The sequence below is a fragment of the Atta colombica genome, unplaced genomic scaffold, assembly GCF_001594045.1.
Source record: "Atta colombica isolate Treedump-2 unplaced genomic scaffold, Acol1.0 scaffold175, whole genome shotgun sequence".
NCBI lineage: Eukaryota > Metazoa > Arthropoda > Insecta > Hymenoptera > Formicidae > Atta > Atta colombica.
In genome coordinates, this window is record NW_017259266.1 from 381107 (window position 1) to 397387 (window position 16281).

Here is a 16281-nt window from a genome sequence, read left to right on the forward strand (position 1 = left end):
GCGGAAATAGATACAATATATATATAATTAAAAATTATTTAATTCATGTATCATTTTCGAATTTCGAAAATGACAATTTTATATTATTGTCGTTGTTTGTCAATAATTCAAATGCTTATTCGATTTTTACACACACGCGTCGCGCTCGTGTGAAGATAATACATGTACAGCCGACTATTATAGCTTGTTAATACTGCTCGAATCCAATAACCCTGATGCATTATTAACTTTTGTAGCGATAATTTATATTCCATTTATTTCGCGTCATTTATCGTGCTCGAAATCGCAAGTAAGCCGTTTCCCATCAATTATCATCATTCATTGTGATTCTTATCAGCGAAATGTCGCTATCTTATTAGTTTATTATTAGCACCGTCAATGGTAGCGTGTTTCGTTATCCGATACGCCAATTCATTGCCGAAAGTCGACAAACCTACAACTCTATTGGCTCTCGAGTGAGGATTGCAGTTTTCTGTTCCTCGTGAATCGACGGATCGAGCTTTCCAATACGTATAAAGCAAGAAAAGGAGGATCTAAGAAGACAGAGAAAAGAATGGCGGCGGGAGGGGGATGAACGACTAGTGGATCAAACCGAATCCAATAACTCCCGTGGGATTACAACTCTGGCCCACGGGAACCGATCGTATTCCCGAGGAGATAGCGGGTGTGAGAGACGCGAGGCAGGAAGAGTGAAATGGGTGAGAGAAAGAGGAGAAGAGAACAGTTAGAGTTTGGAAAGGTGGTCTCTCTCATCCGGAGGAAAGGGAGAAGATTGGAGGTTGGCAGCTTTTTTCTTTGCGGCAACGGAGACGACGATATTTTGTCGACCCCCGCTCGACCCAAATGTAGAGAACAGCGCAGGCTGCATTCGTATCAACCGATATAGCTACATTTAGAGGTGAATGTTGGCTTGCGAGAAGTGGGGAGAGAGAGAAAGAGGGAGGGAGGGAGGGAGAGGGAGGGAGGGAAGGAGGAGAGAGAGAGAGAGAGAGAGAGAGAGAGAGAGAGAGAGAGAGAGAGAGAGAGAGAGACAATTCGTGCAAGCCCCAATACCCTACTCGTAGACACGTAGACAATATTAATCGGTTGCGGCGGTCGCAATAATTGCTATCGCTTTTTATATGTTGGACACGATATCGCCCCCTCAGGCTCGGGCAATCGGGTCGCGCGGAACAAACGGCCAAAGCAACCCTACCGCTAAATGATAAGAAAATACACTGTTCAATCACGAGCTTGTCAGGCTCAACGGGGTTTCCGTGACGCGCTTCACCAAGGCGTTGCCCGGCAAATTGAATTTCTCGAGGCGCCCGTTTTGCGCGGCTTGGATCCCGATTTCGCGGCTGACGCGCGAGCTCGCACGCGAGCAACGATAAGCAACGAATGAAAATGACTTAGCGCCGGTTCCAGACGGGCCAACGATAGTTACGGACCAGTGTGTAACTTATAAGCCGTTCGCGGGATTTTGACAAATCGTTCGAGCCCGATTTTCTCCTTGCATTTCTTTTTTCTTTTCTCTTCTCTTCTTCTCACTTTTTTTTTCTCTCGGCCCATCCCCTCATTTCCTCTTTTCTGGACTGATCCAGCCGCCTCCTAGTGTCGGTGCACTAAATCCTCGTGCAACGCCGCGCGAAAACTTTTTCCCCGCGAAGTTAGAGTTTTCTCGGGTTTATCGACGGTGCGGGTAGTTTTTACTTGGCAACTCCTTTTTTCTCTTTGCCTCCCCTTCCATATTCTCCTGCCGTCCGGTCTCTCCTTCGTTCTTTTCCCTGCCGATGGCTCGTTCCCAGTCGTCTTTACGTGGATCGGATAAGATTCCATAGCCACGCAAATCAAGCGGAACAAGCGGCTGTGCCGATTGCCCGATCGGACGGGTGCTTTGCGATCAATACGGTAAAGCGGTCCTTCGTGCTATGATAAGGTTTATCGAGTTATGTTAATCCAATATCTTAGCAATTGCTGCATTAATATCTTGTCTTGGAATATCAGAGATCGTATTGTTTCATACTTCTCGCTAAATGTGATCGCCTTAGATTTGGTTTCTCATTTTTTGATTAATTTTCGATTAGACTTAATCTGACGATATTGATTTGTTCGCGTTGCTGAAGCTCTAAAAATTTTTGCACTAAAACGAGATAAATATTCGGGTGAAAAGAAACAAGACGAAGATGCTAAGTACAAAAGTACACGCGAACAGACTTAATGCAAAAATTGTATTTTTCTATAATAGCTATGATCAATTACTGATGGTTTTATAGTAAGTTTTAAAGGTTCTACTACAAAATCATCAGTTTAATGATGAATCATAGTTCCACTGAAAAAAAATTGATAATAACTACTAAATGTTCAATTAATGCCAATTAAATGTTTAATTAAATAGTAAAATGATTTTTGAGTATATATTAATTGGTATTATTAACACGTTTAATTGGTATTATTTCACTAATCACTATTACTAAATTTTTTTCTCAGTATAGAAAAGCACAATTTTTACATTATTATCAGATAAATCATCATTAAATAAAGTTAAATCTAAAGCTCGAGTTGATCAGAAAATGAAATACCGAACCTCAGGAGATATTCAGACTTTGGTTGAAGATAACGTCACAAAGTTCCGTTGAAGGTAATTTCGGCAGATCGCAAACAATCGCAATACTTTCACGTAGAAACGTTAAAAGATGCATCACGCGTTCCAGTAATGTGAAACTAGTAGCGCTGAACTTTGTCGAGGAGACATCGCGAAAATGGAAAAGCGCAAACTACAGAGGACGAAGAAGAATTGTACTCACTGACTAAGGTGAGAAAAGGCGTACTGTGCTGCAGAAAATGGGGTGGGCTGCATGCTTCTTCCGGTCTAGATACCGCACTTCCCGTTTGTAGCTCGATCACGTGGCCGTCTCTTCGGTAGAATGTCATGCACATAAAACCACTCCGACTGAAAAAAGAAGGGTGCGAAGATTCGTAAAGATCAAAGCGACATATTCCATTACTTTAATCGCGATCACTGTAAATATCCGAACAGGTCCAGACGAATGGATGTGGACTAGAATTATGAAGTTTTATAGCGATTTCGTGAATATGAATCGATTCTCCCGTAAATCTTTTTCCATGCGTCATATTTTTTAATAAATATTCATGAATTTTTCATGTAGCGCATTTCTACCTAAAAATAAAAAATTTTCATAGAAAAACGATCTTATATTAACAGACAAAGTCATCAAGTACAGAGGAAAAAGTTTTTAATTAAAATAGGGAAAATTAATTACATTTTGAATTAGATAGACTCAAACAAACCAGAGTTAATAGCAAAAACACGAGTGTTTATTTTCATATTCAAATTATTATTTTTTAATTCTATATTTTTAAAAATACTGATGACTTTGTCTTAAGATCGTTTTTTTAATGAAAATTTTTTATTTTTGGAGCTTTTTAAGCTTTTCATATTGACTCTTTTGAATAGACCAATAATTAAAATTTACAAAAACTAATTTATCTTTGTGTTTCTGATTTTATATCAGTTTTTCAGATTTATTCAGTTTTATAGAAAATAGTTTTGCTAAGATATTTAAAAAAAATTTTTATTATTAAAATAATTGTGTAAAACATTTAAGATGAGGTTGAATATCAAAACTTTTTACAGAATTGCTTATCATGCTTGAGTGTCCTACATAATAGTTTTGATAATTCAACAAAATTAATTTCAGATCTCTTTCTCTCTCTCTCTCTCTCTCTCTCTCTCTCTCTCTCTCTCCATATCTAGCTAAATTTTTAATACTTCAGTAAAATCGTTCTTTTCATATAATATTTACAAAAATTAATAATTTCTTAATATAAGTATTTTTTATATAAAGTAAAATTGAATGAAGTAGGATAAGTGATACAGAAATATAAGACGATCTTACCAGCCAACAGTGAAGTGTGCTACCAGTGTCATCGTCATCATAGTCTGTGCACCATTCGACTGTTTTATGCTGTTACAAAGAATCTTCACGTCCTGATCTTCCGGTCCAGGCACGTATTGCAAGTCCATGGACCCGCTTTCAAAACTTGACGAAGTCGTGTTCGGTCTAGTGACGTGCAAAGACGCGTTTCGCGGATGAAACGTATAGGATCTGCCGAGGTCCAGAGTATGCCAGGTCAATCCGCCGCTTGAGTGTCCAGTCAGCCAATTTGGGAACCGACATTCGCCCGGGGACGAGACTAAAATAAAAGATGCCACGTTCCAGTTATTTAATGACGTGCTTTCGAATCTAATTAACCTTAGATTATTATTGATATTGAGTTCTACATATGTATATATAGTACTGCTATCGATACATAAATTTTACATAAATTATACGTACAAAAATAAACCTCTTAATTAATGTAACACAAGTTTTTCGTACATTTCACACTTTTAACAAACATGACAAAATATTTATAATTTAGACTTTTATAAACATAAATAACTTAATTATTGATTTATAAAAGGAAAGAAAGAATAAATACTAAAATTCATAAATTTCAATCTTAAAATATAGACTGTATAGAGCATATAGTTTAATTTTGTGTATGTGTATTTCCTCATGATATACTTAATAAAATATGTAATAACACAAACTGCTTAAAAATTGTTGTAATATTGACCATCAAAAAGGTTCATATTGATATAACGGACTAAATTTTTTTAAATTTATTTCCACTTATCCTAGCTTTTAACGCGTAATGGATTGGATCTCGATTGATCATTGAGAAGGCATAATTTAGCGCTCAATGACTTCGTTCACTTGTATGTAAAACTTATGTATCTATTGATAGTATTTTGGGATTAAAAGTAAGAAATAGCTATCGTAAAATCACATTTTTCTTAAACGAATAAGACAAATTGAAGATCGAGAAACAAATTACTTAATTCTAAAATATTTCAGTACAAGACTTCCACTCTTACTCTTAATGCAAACTACGAGTACATTTCTGACCAAAAAATTAATTTTAGAATAGAATATCTGTGTCAAAATACTTTTACCATGATGTTTTATTCTATAAAGAATGGTTTTGTTAAAGTATTTAAAAATTAGCTAAATACAGATCTGAAAATATATTCGTAATTTTGTTAGATTATCAAAATAGGATTCTCAACCTGGTTCTTAGAATGTTAAATTTTGCATAATTATTTTTATTTATTATTATTGACAGTCCAATAAAGTTATTTTTAAATCGTGATAAACATTGCTAAATTTTTAGATACTAAGCAAAATTATTGTGTAGAAAAATTCTTTTGTATTTAAATGCGAGAATTTTTCAATCGACGTAAAACTGCGATTAGATTTTTTCATTAGATAACATGTAAAAACCGAGTTTTCCTTGTTAACCGGAGAATTCTATCGGGGTTAGGTCAAAGGTGGATCCTACTTGGAACCTTTCTCCGCGCAACTCTCGTAAAACGAACGATTCTCCAAGCGATCGTTATGCGTCCCATCACGTATACGGACTCGTCGTCCATAAAGGTCGTCGCGGCTTCGACATCAGCGGTGACTACATCGAACCGATGCCGATCAGCCGATTCGATGTGGTACCGCTGAAAAAATTCCGCAAACTCCACGGCCGCTCACCGTAAAGTCCTTCGTATCGCAGAACGACGAAGTCGATAAACCGACGACGTCGATACTCTGTCGACAGCAAGGTAGAATCATATTCCGGATGTCGCGCGGCCCAACGAATACGCCTGTCCAACCTCTCCTTTGCCCGCTCTTCCGTTTCGTTTTCATCCCACAATAGCGAATGTACTGACGATGTACCAAACTCTCCGCATGTCATACGTTCGCCAGCGTTCCACTTCCGGTCTGAGTGGGACGTAAAACCGAAGCGTCAGAAGAGAGGTCACCTCGATTCACGTCGAGTGGTTTCGCGGTGGTGCGGTGGGGTACGGTCGAGGGCGAAAGGTCGACCGAGCGGGTTAACGGAGCGCGCGGAGTATGGTCGGTTTTATGGCATATAAAGGTATTGTTGCACACCGCGCGGCAATGAATGGAAATAATTTAACGATCTGGCTCGATAAATACGCGATGTCCACACACGACCAAGATACAAATTCTGCGATCATAAAAGTCGAACGAAGTCTTTTCACATATTCCTTTTAAGATAGAAACAATATCGCTGTTATTTCGTTTCTGTCATGTCATGCAAGAATTAATATCGTTGATAAAGTTATTGATTTGTAAATTCACGTTTCAGTATGTTTTCCCGTTTTATTTTTTCATTTCATTCGTTGATATTTATTGATTGGCTCGTATTTTTTTCATTGGATGTCAGATAAACTATTACCTACGTAATTTATTTATTTAACAGTATATATAAGAGTGAAAGAGGCGTGACGTGAAACTTTTTAAACTGCGTATCGTATAAAAAACAAAAAGTACAATATTACGTAATATCACATGTGCTGGTGACCTATATTGCGCTCTTTCAGTGAAATGCATTTTAAATTCCCATTAAATGATTTATACTACAAATACAATTACATATTGTCCCAGTTTCGTTCCTTTTAGATTAATTGCAGAAAATACACGCAAAATATAAACGTCCCACTGTACGTCCTTTTAATAATATCACATGGCCAAATGTATAACATAATAATATTGCTCTATATTGCATTATTATTTTCGCTTTTTTTTTTAGAATTTTACTTTTTTTTTTATAATTATTCATTTTCAAGCTTCCAGATATTTTTGGTTTTTGATAATGAAAAATTGCGAGAGTATTTTTTCAAGATTATTATATGTACATCAGATATGTCGATCATTTAATCTAGAATAGAAATGGTTCAAAAAATAGTCGACGACATTAAAATCGTTGACAATTAATGTTGTTTTTTTTTTTTTTCAGAAATTAAGTTTCCAAGATTGCCATTGGAAACATATTGGCATGGCGGACAACTATACTGAATGAATTTAACTGCTCTGAATCGAGCTACGTGCAATTTTGAGCGAATTACAAGTAATTGTAATGCAGATAAAGCGACGGTAATTCGGTGGAATATGCGTGATGTCATGATTATGAATTTATATACGAATTAATAATTGAGTGGATGTACGCGTACGCACGTGCGGGGAATTACGTCTATGTCGACGTGTGCAGCGAATATTACATTTATACCGTTACTGGCAATCGCGTTTGACAAACGCTCGACATTTGTATTATCCATAATATTCTTTTGTAGATGTAACCGAATTAGGTTAAAGCAATTCGGTCGCGATGATAATTCAAGATAGAACACAGAGAAATATATATCGCATAATCGTAAACTGTATAACACGTGTTCGACCCTCTGATTCGACCCTTAATCTTTCCATAAAATTTACTTTTTTAACATTTATATTTGTTTATACTCGTTTTCATTTTAACAATTTTTATTTGAATAATTAAAAAAAAAATGTAATTAAATCTCTATTTCGAAAAAATAAAGATGTACGAATATTTGGTGAATATTATTCTTCATTTTCTCTTCTCCATTGACAGTATATTTTTTTATTAAAATAATCTAATTTACCAAATGAGAAATTATAAAATCATACAGTTTTTTATGTTTATTTAATTTGTCGAATGTATATAAATTTAATAAATTTTATTTATATTACAAAATAATATACTTAATTTAATCCTTTGTCTGTAATCATATTTTATTTCTTTCACCTGCAATCTTGGCTTTTATTGTTTAATCTAAGTTATTTATTGTTGTAGGTTTAAAAAAAATTTAGGATTACTTTTCAACATCTTTATTTTATATCAGCAAACAATTTTAATTCAAATATTAAAACTTTTATTTAATAAAATTGAAATTTGAGCAAAGCTCAAGATAAAATTTAAGAAATTTGGTTTGGCCAAGATTGCAGATGAAGGGTTGAAAACTAAATATTGTTTTATCAATATTTTTCACTTTTTTTGACTTATTAATAATAACATTAATAATTAATATAAAATAATTAATATAATAAAATATTAATAATAAATAATAATACAATTTCGATTAACAATTTTCGCAAAAGCTGTAAAAGAATTGATACGCTCGACCACCTTTCATAACGATTCGTGGCAACGTTGTCTCTGAAATTTTTCGGGTAATTGGAGCAATTTGTCCTTCCGTTCGTCTAACTACTTGACTCTTCCTCGAACCGAGTACGCTCTGAGCGAGTATCTCAAGTTGCAGTCTCGCAGTTTTCCCCAGATATTTACTCTGGCGAAGTAGATGCCGAGCTAATTGAACAAACTTTGGATCTCGACCGAGGCTGCGGACGCGGTTAATAGGGGCTCGCGAGTGTCGGAAGATGAGGGCGAGATACGTACGCGAGCTGGGAGTGAAGTGGAACAAAAGAAGCCCAGGGTAAGGCTCGAAGGGTAAAGTGGGAAAGGTTCAATGTTAATCCATTTTTCCGCGTCCCTTCACCTGGCTGCTCTTCCGCCTTTACCTCGCGCTTTTTCCTAGACGCGGGTCGTAATATTAACGGCGGCGAAGCTTACAAACATCCCCCCAAGACTTGTCTCTGACTGCGTCCTTAAGCCTCCCTCTTTTTCCTCCCTCCCCCAATTCGTTCCCTCTTCTTCTTTTCTTCGGCGAGTTTTATGCGTGTGTCGGTGACTCCCACTCGACTTAAAACGATTTGCCGAAGAAAGTGGCAATTGGAGAGGCACCCGATGAGCGCAGTAAAGAGAAAGAGAGAAAAAAAGGGAACGGTGGATGCGACGCCGGAGATGGCATAGGAGAGGATCGCGAAAACCCATCGGAGTGAAATCCGTTAACGAAGTTTGTTGTGAGACTGTACGCGAGGCAAGATACGGGTTTGCAAACTCAGTGGTAAGGGATGATAAAGCCAGGTGGAGGCAGGTGGACCAGGGCGGAAAAATAAAATGCGAACGCGGAAAAGTCGAGCAAATATGCTCTTCTTACTCGCGAAGCGAATCTGGCGCGTGTTGACACGTTCGATTAGCGCGTGCCCTGCGCGAGTGCAGTTTCGTTTATGAAGAAATAAGTTTAAAAAGACGAGGGCGGTTTTGCGATTCATCATCGGGCTTTGTCATCGCTTGCGGGAATATCCTATTATCACGTCACGTGAGCTTTATCATGCAAATAATAGCATTAATAACATTACCATCAATCTCCTTCAACTTACTTCTATTCTTCTCATTTTACTGACGAGTACCAAGTGCCTACCACCCATATTTTTTTCAAAATTATTAACTGTTATGTTTATAATGCGATATGGAAGTTCTGAAATCTTTGAATTTTCATAAGGAATACAACGTTCGATGGAAATTATTATTTAAATTTCATTCTAAAATTGGAAAATTTGTATTAAATTTAACATCGAGTTTAACATACATTACATGTCTCAAACGGTGCACTTTCTGTATTAATTTAATTTAATAAAATATTAGGTAAAAATTAACACAAAAAAATATTACGCTTTGACACAATTTGGAAACAAATTGTGGAAGTTTATTTTTTTTAGTAAAATTAACATTTATAATATATGTTAAATTAACATATTCTATACTACTACATAATAATATATGCACAATTTTTCATATCACTTCGAGGTCACAAAACTGGAAACCAGGAAATTATCAGGTAAATTGGAAACGATCATGGAAAAGTAAGGGAATTTCGCAAAATATTTAAAAAAATTAATTCTTGGCTTTAAAACAGTTTAATAAACGTACCCCGTAGTGTTTTTGGAATTCTATCAATTTAACAATTAAAAATTAAAAATAAAAACAACATTAATAGTAATTTATATTGCTAAATCGTTAAATTAATTTCTCAAAAAAATATTTAATGATTTTCACAGATCAGGACAAAATATAAAAATTTTCAAAGTATTATTAAATCAAAGAAAATCATGAAATTTTGTGTGAAAATCAGGAAAAAATATGAAATTTTAGGATGAGCAATTTGTGACAATTCTTTCTGCACTCGAACAAATCTAGTATAATCGGGCCACTACCTTTGACATAGCCGATTCAACAATAACAGACATAATGCCAACAAACAAAATGCCAACTCACGTGGCACGATAATGACACTACGTACGAGATGCATGAGGAATGGGCTGTTATGCAACAATAACAATGGAGGATCAGTTATTTTTCGGTGGCGCTTACCGGATAGGAAATAGCTGTATACTGTGTGCTCGGCCGCGTGTGACAGTGTACGCGTGTGCGTACAATCACCGATTTTAATGATCACCTCAGATAGAAGCGGCGACGGTAACGTCCAAACCCTGTTTATCACCGACCCGCTTTTGTCCTCGCGCGATAATTTCAGCGGATATCGCGGATATCGCGATAGTATCGCGGCTGCGATTCATTACGCAGAGTATCCGCTGACCTGCCGGACGTGCAACGGCGAAATTAAGAAAACACGGAATATTTACGACTGCGAAATATCCGCGTGTACATTTCGGATCAAAAGACTACGGGGGCAGAGCGGGTATTACGAGATGTTGTTTATCCAACGTTATTTATCCTCCGGTTCGGACTGGAGAGGAGGAGCATTCTGGAAATCACGGAACGGAAAAATGCATCGTGGCCAAATGTGAGGGGAGGACGGTGTGCCGATCAACATATCCTTCCGCGATGTTCTACGAGTTTTAAAGCCCGCTTTCATCGTCCCGAGAATTTCATATCTTTCCTTTCGCGATGATATTTATCAAGTGTAATGCGGGAGCGTGAAGCTCTAGTAATTATATATGAATCCATTAACGGAACGAAATGGGATTGCGAGCCCTCGAGATGAAAAGCGAGTAAGACGGAAATGCGCGAGCGGGGTAAAAGGGAGAGGGAGATGTAGAGCGCGACTCGCCAGACATCGTACAAACACGTTCTTCTTATTCATGGAATGAAAAACCCGTACGTTGATTAGCAATTCTTTCAAGTATACGCTTACGCTACCGCCATTGCATTCCGGTTCGCATTTTTGCGAGTTATAATTTAATATTGTTGAGTGCTGTGGACTTCCTGCTTAAGACGTTATAACGCAAGATCGTTATGCAAAATACGCATCAGAAACGATGTAACATCGCGGCGTGGTGACGATCCGCGCCGCGCGGCCGCAGCAATAAAAATTTTCAAAAATTCGGTCAGATAGAAAATAACGATAAATTGAAACGTCCACATTCCCGATGGGAATCCTCGTCAAGCACGTATTTACACTGTAATAATTAAAATCTACGAGAGCGGTAAAAATGGAAAAATTTTAACGATGGCGAATCACACAACTGGATGGGAGATACAATTCGTTGATACGATTTATTATCATGCAATATCTCACGATAATTAAACATTTTTTAACTGCCACAACTTTTCCACCCGTTAAATATCTTTGTTACCGTGCGAAATCTTCATTGCGCAGCCTTAATTATTAACTGAATCCCTATCACTTTTTTACTTAAAAAAAATGACGTTTCCCGGAAAATAGAAAAAATTATTTTTTCAATTTAAAGGAAATTATTAACTAATTAAATAATATCGGCAAAAAGATATATTCTTAATAATTAAATTTTTGTTATAAGTACGACCATATTTAGAGAAACTTTTTATTTTGATGAAATGAAACTTTCCGATTAAGAAACCAACGAATGAAATTAAATCTCTATTTGTTATAATCTAAAATATTCTTTTATATCTGAATGTTATTAAAAATATATCTTACAGAAAAAATGATTTTGTTGAAGTACCTAATAATTTAGCCAGATACAAATGAAAATAATTTTATTGGAGTATCAAAATAATGTAGAACGCTTAAGCTGATTTGGCTAGAAAACTTTATGCAATATTGCTCATCATGCAAGAATTTCCTACATACCTAATTATTTTCATGATCCAATTTATTTTCGGATTTGTCTCGACCTAAATTTTTTTTATTTCAACGAAATCGTTCTTTCTGTATATAATTCTTAATTCTTCACATATTACGTAATAAGTTTTTACGGATCTATTTTCTCATCTATTGCTTGTCCATTTTTATTAATCTAAAAGTAGATAAAATCCTTGAACGCTTTCCTTCATCAATGAATCTCAATGTTTAACTCTGTTTTTGAAACGTTAAAATTAGAGAACGATGAATTAAATAAGAAATTTCATTTCACACAGAACTGTAACTGTAGAAATAGTGACTTTGTTATTTAGAATATGTCAGAATATGTCAGATGATGAATGAAAATCGGATATACATTATATTGATTTCTCGATATGATCAGATCATCATCATCGTCAATATAAAAATAGCAACCGTCTGAAAGAAATAATTCAACAGAAATATCGAATGTTTGAATGAAATGAGAATTAATTTAATGCTTACGTATCATCGCTCCAGAATGAAAAATTAAACAGTCGTCAATATCTACATGTGTAATGTTAGAAGAAATCAATTACTGAATGTATTACTGAATGTAATTTTAGGGTTTAACAATTTTAACATCTTGTAAAATCAAAATAAAATAACTTGCAGTATACGCGATCATGATATATCAATAAACTATTTTATAATGCGCGATGTGAAAACACAGAAAGAATCATTTGCTGAAGTATCTAAAAATTTAGCTAGATTAGCTTTAAAAAATAATTCTGTTGAATTATCAAAATAATTATATATAGGACGTTCAAGCACATAATGATAGTAATGCTGGAAGAAGTTTTAACATTCTAATTTCAGCGTTCTATATAATTATTTTGATGATTTAACAAAATTATTTTCAAATCCAGTTAAATGTTTAGATACTTTAGTTTAGTAAAACCGTTCTTTTCGTTTATAGAAATGTCTCAACAATCAAGTGACCAAATGATAGATACAAAGAAATTTGATTTTCAGGAATTCGATCTTCAATGCGTCATTGGGACTTACCTTTCCTCAGGGTCATCGTTCGGGAACCTTCCATGGGACTGAACAGACCGTTGCACGTCGCGTCGCCACTTTGTGCCACCCGGTATACCTCGGCGGAACCTTCGGGCACCGGCCCGCCCGGTAAGGCGACTTCGTGGTCCATGGTGCCCATACCCATGGCCGCCCTGTTCAGATTACCCTGCACAGTCTGGCCTGCCTTTTCGTAAACGAAGCACCGGTATCGATCTTCGTTACTGGACGCGTGGCCGTGATGCAAACGGCCGACTAAGTAACGGCTGCTGCCCTCCTTCCAGGTGGCCAGACATTCCAACTCCTCCACTGAAACGCGCAAAAGAGAATATCATCTTGAATAAAATCTTCCGAGCTAACAATAGTTTCGAGTACAAGCGCAAGTTCCGCAAAACCGTTCGCTTGGTATAGTGCGAATCGCGTGAGTGGCACGCAGAAAAAACGATCTTACTGAAGAAGGTGTCTAAAAAATTAAATATCAAAATGATCATATAGGATGCTCAAATTTGATGATAATGTTGCAAAATATTTTAGCATTCTAATAATCAGTTTATTTAAGTATCTTACATAATATAATTTTATTGGTCAAATAAAATTATTTTTAGATTTATATCTAGATTTAAATTTTTAGATACTTCAGTAAATTCGGTCTTTCCGTACAGAATGTTCTTTCAACGCTTTCTCAAATATGATGTATTAGAATGTTGTGCAAAATTCTCGCCGAATAAGAGCTATTTAAATCCTTCGTGGTCACACCTTTCGAAAGTTCTGTAATAGTCATACTCCAGGATCAAAATGCCTCTAGAATACATTTAACCAGTTGCTGTATTTATAGTAATCAGAGCTATATTAATTAGAGACATAAACCCTCAAAATTTTTTTGGAATCAAATTGAATCTAACCATAAAGGGTTAAGATCTATGCACAGTTTAATCACTCGTGTGTATTCACAGAATCTGACGAACCATCTCTCTCTACCATCTTTCTTGTCGATCTTGAGCCGATCTTTCCTCATTGACTATTCAAGTGGCTAAAACTCGAGAGTCTCGAGAAACAGTTAGTTACCGAACGGTTTCTTTTTAATCTCCTATGAGAACTTAGCGCGATATTGATAAGAATTCCGCGTGCGAAACTAACAAATTGTCAACGGCACAGCCCTCGATGTTAGAATCTGCTTAGATCCGAGCACCATGTGCTCTTAGTACGCACGGGCGTAGAAAGCGTGTGCAAAGCATTTGAAACTTCGAAAGCGCATTTAGCGTTTCGAAGCGTGTTACAAGATAATGGTGAAGCATAGTTGCGGCCTGACACTGCACGCTCCTATGTTTAAACTGTCTGGCGCAACAAAATTAAATGAATTTGAGTTTGACGGTTGGAGCGCTAAACGTGCTTTCGAAGTTTCAGGCGTTTTACACGCTAGACTCGTTCTCAGGGGCGACCGTAGCACGATATACGTCCCAAAGTTTTATTCTGTGAGAGCGACTCCATGCGCGGCTGAAACTATTCGCTAGACAAAGAATCGAAAGGAAAGCTCTTAATGACACTTGCTTAACGGTCCTGGTACTGGTTGCTTGAGAGAGGTTCTCGGACAAGTCTTCCGAACATACATTGTAGCTTCGGATAGCTGCGAAAACTTTATAATATCTACAGTAAACGTTAGAAGTAGAGTGATATTAGGATAACTGTCCTAATTACTGTGCCTGTTAGTGTGCTTTTGTATTTCGATAAATCATAAAGAAAACTAGTATAAATAAATAAGAAAAAACATTTTTTTTTGTTAAATTATTAATACATACGATACCGAAAATAATATTTTATTTTTTAAGTATTAAAGTATTTTAAATATTTTTCGAAAGATATGAGGAATTTATGTGAATCCAGTAATACGTACCGCAAGATTTTAAACTTGTCCCTATTAATGTGCCTTGTATTGAAGCTGAGAATGTGTTATGAACGTGTTATGAATGTGTTATGAATGTACTTTGAAATAAATATAATTGAAATAATAATTTATATAATATTAATATAAACAATAGCTTAAATTTATTAGCTGTTTTAGTATTATAACTATATATTAAAATGAATCAAGTGGATAGGCACATTAATAGAGCCATCGCTATATAGAGGACTCATTAATAAAGGCATAAAAATATATTTTCTATTTTTGTCAAAAGTATTATAAAGTATTAACATTTTTTTAGATTAAAGAAATATTATAAGAAAAAGAAGTAGTTGAAAAATCAATATTCATTGCAAGCAGATAAAATTAAAGTTACAATATTTAATAATTAATTCAATAATAAGCAAATTGGCTAAAAGGCACATTAATAGGGACAGTTACCCTATTCGCATCACAATTGCTATATTCATCGCTTATTTACTTTTTCGCGGTAAAGTAGGTTTTGTACACTGATGATATTATTAAAATTAATTCTCTAGAACTGATGATGAGTCTATTAGATCCATTCAATTATATATTTTTTATATTGCAGCTATAATTAAGGATTTCGCCTATTTAGATTAAATGCGTACAGTTATTAACTGTATACTATTATTGTAAATAGTAATAAAAATATTTAAAATTAAGTAATTTTAAATCCTCAAACTCCTACAGAAAGTTTAAAGTCTAATTGTCAACGTTATTTTGACTGGCGAAATTTAAACATGTATCTGTCTTTTTTTCTAAATTAATAAAGACAGGTATATATTTGAGTTTTAAAATTAAAATAACGTTGGCCTTAGCCTTTTAAAGATATTGCATGTCTTACTTGTTCATTATAAGATCGAAGAAAAACAAAAATATCACTAACATTCTTAGAAATCTTCCTTAGAAAATATTCGAATGTCTTCAGCAAGATATTTGACATGTTTTAAATATCAAATGAATGACATAATGCACAACATTCTGTGTAATTGTTATCTACAGTGTAAACATTCTTACACGCTGTCACTGTATGTCGTCACTGCGAGGAATTCTGGACACAGAAATAAATCAAGTGAGGCAGGGGATGAATAAAAAATCTAAAAATATTTTTAACTATATAAAAAAATAACATAATAAAAGACATCAGTCAATTAAAAGTATTCTGCAAATATAAATAGCAAAATTAATATGCTTTACACATTACATTGATAAGGTTCTTACATTGATCTGCAGCTATTTTAGCTGTTGGCTGTTTGCAATTTTGATTATACTACTCTTTATATTCTCTAATTTGACGTACTCTGAGGATCGATTGTGTATCTTGGAATGAAATAAAAATTACGAAAGTGAACAAATTCACTAGAATATTAATAATTTCATTGGTCAACATTGAGTGAGCTTTTGTAATTTTTATTTTGTTCTAAGATATACAATCGACCCCGTATGTCAAATCTATATTTACATATATATACAT

General features: G+C 35.2%; 1 protein-coding gene across 1 annotated transcript in view; it reads right to left on the minus strand.

Moving 5' to 3' along the window:
* LOC108686335 overlaps nt 1–16281 on the minus strand; it is a 155051-nt gene that overhangs the window by 52455 nt on the left and 86315 nt on the right. Inside the window, exons 5-7 of the mRNA XM_018191596.1 lie at nt 12875–13192; nt 3900–4197; nt 2787–2932 (exon numbers count right to left, since the gene is read on the minus strand). Coding sequence (XP_018047085.1) covers nt 2787–2932; nt 3900–4197; nt 12875–13192 — 762 coding nt within the window. The remainder of the gene's footprint in view (nt 1–2786; nt 2933–3899; nt 4198–12874; nt 13193–16281) is intronic.